Raw genomic sequence first — 5661 nt, forward strand, 5'->3', positions numbered from 1 at the left:
CAGTGAACTGAACGTAGACGCTGTTCTTCGTCAGCATCTGTGCCCGCGCGATGGCGTGCTGTGAGGGGAGAGGCCCCGCCCTAGTTTATTAGTGTGGGACCCAGTCTGCGCAGGATGTTTAAAACTAACGTTGAGGTTGCTGTAATTGATCTTGGGCTTTTTTCTTTTTTTAAATTGGAACTCTGTCCGTTCTTTAATGGAAAGAATGACCTAGAAACCTTAAATTAGGGAATTCAGGCAACAGTGGGGGACTGCAACACACGGGTTGGTTTTCCTGTGTTCTAAACCCAGTTTATGCCTAACTGGGCGTCCCTTCAGGCTTGGCCCGCAACATGAAGATAAACATTAAACTTTCACATCTAATTTTTAGTTGTCTGACTTGAAAATTTTTTAGGCAGAGATTTCATCTTATTTGAATGAAAAAGTTGAGGCTTTTAAAATTGATAGTGCAGTTCTGGTCTCTAATGGGGTAAACTTGGTGATTGTTAAAATGAATTAGCTGCAAGTCAGCGTGTTGCATGCAGGCGTCCTGCCAGCATCTGTCCTGCTTCTTTGCATCTTGAGGAAGGCTTGGCTTTAAAGCATTTTTAAAAACCTTATTCTTGATTTCCTGGCCCGGATTTCTTCTGGGCAGACATCACGAACGCTCTTGGCAAAGCGTCTTTGGCGACGTGAGTCCACAGAGGAGTGTCAGTGAGCACATCCTCCGTGGCCGCTGAGGCTCTGCCTCGCATCAGGTGAACCTGTTTGCTCACGGCGGGGCTCTGGGCTGGGCGTGCACACCACCACTCCGGTGCCCAGGCTGCGCGCGCCCCAGCCTGTAGCTTGGCACGTGGTTTTTGAGAAAAGCCTCCTTTTCTGCTGCCCTCCTGGGCGGGAGCCAGCGGCTGCAGGTACCATCTGCATCTGACTGAGCCCATGCAGACGTTTACTCTCGGCCCTGGGCTGTCCACTTTGGGTAGTATCAGACCCACAAAGTAATCTGAGATAAACCGTCACTACTGTACTTCCTTCTCACGTAAGTTATAGCCTCCTTGCCATAAAGTAAATTGTGTTTGCTTTTAAGATCAGTCAAAACCAAGACGAGAGTTAACCGGAGTGTTAAAACACAAATAGGTCCAGGTTGGCGGATGGTTGAAGCTTGTCACTGACGCTGTGTTTTCTTCTCTTCCAGGGTTGGTACATTGTGACCTACGCCTTGGGAATCTACCATCTAAACCTTTTCATAGCTTTTCTTTCTCCCAAAGTGGATCCTTCCTTAATGGAAGACTCAGGTATGAGTAGAGCTGTGCACTGTGCTGTTTGTTCAGGCAGGGTTGTGACTTTGTGTTCTTTGCATGTTCCCTAAAAACATTCGGGACTGTTCTTTCAATGCACTTGAAACGTTGGGTGATCGGGGTACATTTGCTTGTAGAAGGACGACTTAAACCATCTTAATAGCCATGAAGTAGGTGTTGAGTCTGTTACCCCATTTTGCAGATGAGGAAACTGGGGCACAGGGTTATATAACTTGTCCAAGGTCACATGGCAGAGCGCACAACAGCAGGGATCTGGGCCTAGACGTCTGACTCCAGAGCTCTCCCTCCTGAATCTCGCCTTCCTGAATAGACAGCCTGTCTCGGAATCACCTCTCGATGCACCGGTTAGGTTTCCACAGGCAGCTCGCTGTGATTCAGAGACCATGGGGACCCTGGCCGCCTATGGGGAGGGCCAGGCTGGGTGGCCTCTGACTGCTGGGGGGTGATGAGTTGGAAATGTTCCTGGTGAGTGTGTGCCAGCCGGTGAGGCGCGGACTGCTCCCTGGCCGTCCCCGCCAGCTGGGCTGAGTGCGCCTGACTGGGCAGCCCTCCGCGAGGGAGCAAGTGACAGTTGTTCACTCCAGGCACACCTGTTGCCACTGCTGGAAAAAATGCAGATGCAGCTCCCCGCGCGGTCAGTCCTCTTTGTTATGGGACAAACACTCTGAGCACGACTGTTTTCAAATTGTGTGACCAGAAGCCTGTGATTTTTTCTCTGTGGAATATTTACTGAAAATATTAAAGGGGACACACCCCTTTCATTTAATGCTGCTATTGGGGGAGACTGGAAAATCACGGGGAGACCCCTTATATGTAGTCCTCCGTTTGTCCATCTGTGGGGGTAGATGAGCGCAGGCCTGGCGCGGGCAGCTGGCGCGGGCAGAGGCTGAGCGCCCGGCTGGTTGTGTGCAGGTGCACGCGGCCCTGCCGCCTCCGCCGTGCTTGTCTGTGAATGTGAGTTCCTCGCGCTCTATATGGACCTGCACGGAGTACGGTTGATGTTCCTGAGAACATGTGTGCGGTTGGATTCTTCTGTGTATTTAACAAGTGTAGAAGTCTTTTTTTTTTTTTTTTTTTTTTTTTTTTTGTGAGACAGACTCTCACTGTGTTGCCCAGGCTAGAGTGCCGTGGCGTCATCCTCGCTCACAGCAACCTCAAACTCCTGGGCTCAAGAGATCCTCCTGCCTCAGCCTCCCGAGTAGCTGGGACTACAGGCATGCGCCACCGTGCCCGGCTAATTTTTTCTATATATTTTTAGTTGTCCAATTAATTTCTTTCTATTTTTAGTAGAGACGGGGTCTCGCTCTTGCTCAGGCTGGTTTCGAACTCCTGAACTCAGACAATCCGCCTGCCTCGGCCTCCCAGAGAGCTAGGATTACAGGCGTGAGCCACCGCGCCCGGCCTAGAAGTCTTTTCTTAAAAAAATTCTAGTAGAATCTTCTAAAGTAATGAATTGACTTATAAGTTAACACAGATCCCCATTTTATCTGTGATTAGACGGTATAAATCCATATTTCCATATATGACGCCTACTAGTTCAAAACCTCTTCAGGAAAAACTTAAAAATGTGATAGAAACAAAAATGTAAAGGTGCTTCTTCTCTGATTGTTATTGTGCCTTTCAGACGATGGCCCGTCATTACCAACCAAACAGAACGAGGAATTTCGTCCTTTTATTCGAAGGCTTCCAGAGTTTAAATTTTGGTGAGCTAATAACCCTTACAGGTATTAGAGTATAGCTATTAAGACTGTTAGAGTTTGCTGGTTTTGTTCTAATTAGACAGCCAATTCAGCTTCTTAAAGAAACGAGAGTTGTGTTGTGCTTTGTGACGTTCATTCATCTGAAAGGTGCCTGCTGGGCTGGGCATGCGGTGACTCACAGGGCCCTTCTCGGAGATATGCCCCCGGCCTCGCACCCTCTCTGGGTTTCCAGTTAGCGTCAGCGCTCTGGGGGCTGGTTCCCTCACAGACCCAGGCCCAGGAGGGCAGGCCTGCCCGCCAGTCTGCTGCTCTGCCTCCCTCCCTCCGGGCCTGTGGCCTCCCGTGGCCAGCAGGGGTGGACCGGCTTTCTCCTCTAGTAGTTAGTTCTTGAGAGTCCTGAGCAGGGCACAGGGCCAGGCCCGCTGCAGGTATGGCTGCCTCTCCAGGTCTCCGGCAGGCCCGGGCTCCTGTAGGCAGCGAGAGGCCATGGTGTGTGGGATGGGTGGACACGGTGGGCGCAGCTCTGTCAGAGGGACAGGAGTTCTGTGACCGCATATGTTGGTCCTGTCTTGTGCCCCTGCCCCAGGGGCACAGGGAGAGCCAGAGTCTCTGTTGGATCCGTAAACTGAATAAGCAGACTGACCCCTCTAGTGTGTGTGGGGACAGGCAGGCCTCAGCCAGTCCCTGTGGCATGAGCCAGAGATGCTGCAGTGGGAGGTGGGTGGGGGACCTGGAAGCCCCCGGGGAGCTTGGCCTTGGTTCTGTGGGAAAGGGAGCGCCAGGGGGCTTTGAGTGGGGAGCGCGAGCCTGATGTGAAGGTGACGGCAGGGCTAGCTGTGTGCCGGGTGGGAGAGAGCGACAGCCGTGCTCTGCCAGCTCCTGGACGGCAGGTGCAGGGCCTGGGCCCGTGCTCCAGACGGCAGGTCGGTCGGTAGCGGGCACTCGGCCTCAGCACCGATGTTTTCTTAGCTTTCAAGGGACTGAGAGGAGGATGTGTTGGTGGTTAAGTACAGCACATGCGTATCAACTACACACCCAGGACAGGCTGCTCACGTGCCACCCAGGGGAGGGACCCCTCCCCGCGATGCTCCAGTTTGTGGGCGAGGGAGGCGCAGCTGCGAGGCCTGAGGCGGCCGGCGGGTGCCCAGGGCTGGCTGCGGACGGCAGCGCTAACCTTCTCTCCTCACCCGAAGGCACGCAGCTACCAAGGGCATCCTTGTGGCCATGATCTGTACCTTCTTCGACGCGTTCAACGTCCCGGTGTTCTGGCCGATTCTGGTGATGTACTTCATCATGCTTTTCTGTATCACGATGAAGAGGCAGATAAAGGTAACTGCCGGGCGCCGCGCGGCGCTCATGTCGGGCACCTCAGCAGCACTGGCAGCAAGGCGCAGATGAGCCGTGCGGGTGGTGGCAGCCCGCGTAGCGTGGCCGTAGAGCTGTTGGGCGGTGTGGCGTCCTGGGCGACAGTGCAGTGCTCCACGTCCCCCACGTTCCGTGCGTGCAAACGTGCGAGCTCAGCTGTCGCAGCGAGCGGGCTCTCGGACTCTTTCAGTAGCAGCTTCCCTTCCCGAGAGCCAAGCAGGAAAGCCCTGGCTGTGCCGGGCCAGGGTCCGCGTGCTGCAGCAGCTGTTCTTGGTGGGGCACGCAGGCCCCCGAGGAGGAGGGTGCTGTGTGAAGTTAACCCAGACCGTGGCCCTCGCTCTGCGCCCCAGGGGCATCGGCAGCACAGAGGGCCCTGGGCCGCCTCGCGCCCTTCCAGCTCTTCTTGTGTAGCAGGGAGGGCTCAAGAAACGTCTCCCAGAGCCACAGGGTCTCAGCTGGGCCTCAGGCCAGATCATCTGGGCAGTGGGAGGTTTTGCTGTGTGGAGGGGAGACGAGAAGCATGTTACTGGAGTCCTGGTTTCATTCATCTGATACGTAGAAAAGATGGGGAGGGGGCTTTGGCTGTTCAAGATTTGGGGAAAATGTGATCAGGAAACTTTTGAAGTAACTCCAGCCTGTCTGTTTGTTTTCCCAGCACATGATCAAATACCGGTACATACCATTCACACACGGGAAGAGGAAGTACAAAGGGAAGGAGGACGTGGGCAAAGCCTTTGCTAGTTAGAGCCGGACTGAGTCTGTCGCACGCATTGGAAGAACGGTTTTGAGCCATTGTAACAATGCCTTTTTTCTTCACATAAAGTAGTTGATTACGAGGGAGTCGAATTTTCTTTTTAAAAAGGATCTTCAATTATTTGTAACTGAAATATCAGGTTCTTGAAGAAACTGGCATTTAAACCAAATCGCATATTTCTTTTTCAGTGATGCTCAAGTGTTTCTAACAATGGGATTTTAGGAAACCAACTGCAGGCTCGGGAGGCCAGGCGGGTGGCGGCTCGCTGGAGCAAGGGGGCGGGTGGCCGTCCCCGCCGTGGTGCCAGGTGGGTGGACAGGAGTGAGGCTCGCCAAGGAGGAGCGCCATGGCCACTCCGCTGAACCAGAGGGACAATGCCAGCCTGATTCCTGCGTCTTGGAAAGGACTAACTCTGTGGGGTTCTAATGCCAGTTTCCTGATTTCATCTCACTAGAGATGTTCCAAGTTGGCCTCTATCTTAATGACTCAAAACTTTGTTCTTAACTACCATGATTGCTTTCAAGGGCCTGGAATTATAAATATA

At 53.2% G+C, this 5661-nt stretch overlaps 1 protein-coding gene across 6 annotated transcripts in view; it reads left to right on the forward strand.

The window, feature by feature from the left end:
- Window positions 1-5274, forward strand: part of RER1 (retention in endoplasmic reticulum sorting receptor 1) — a 12506-nt gene extending 7232 nt beyond the window's left edge. For 5 of the 6 annotated variants that reach the window (XM_012657522.1, XM_012657525.1, XM_012657527.1 and 2 more), the window contains exons 4-7: window positions 1175-1274; window positions 2923-3001; window positions 4192-4327; window positions 5019-5274. In XM_012657522.1, coding sequence (XP_012512976.1) covers window positions 1175-1274; window positions 2923-3001; window positions 4192-4327; window positions 5019-5108 — 405 coding nt within the window. In that variant the 3' untranslated portion in view covers window positions 5109-5274. The remainder of the gene's footprint in view (window positions 1-1174; window positions 1275-2922; window positions 3002-4191; window positions 4328-5018) is intronic. The other variant, XM_012657523.1, reaches the window with a different exon arrangement.
- Window positions 5275-5661: the final 387 nt, after the last annotated feature.

Source organism: Propithecus coquereli, unplaced genomic scaffold (genome assembly GCF_000956105.1).
Source record: "Propithecus coquereli isolate 6110/MARCELLA unplaced genomic scaffold, Pcoq_1.0 Scaffold544, whole genome shotgun sequence".
Taxonomy (NCBI): domain Eukaryota; kingdom Metazoa; phylum Chordata; class Mammalia; order Primates; family Indriidae; genus Propithecus; species Propithecus coquereli.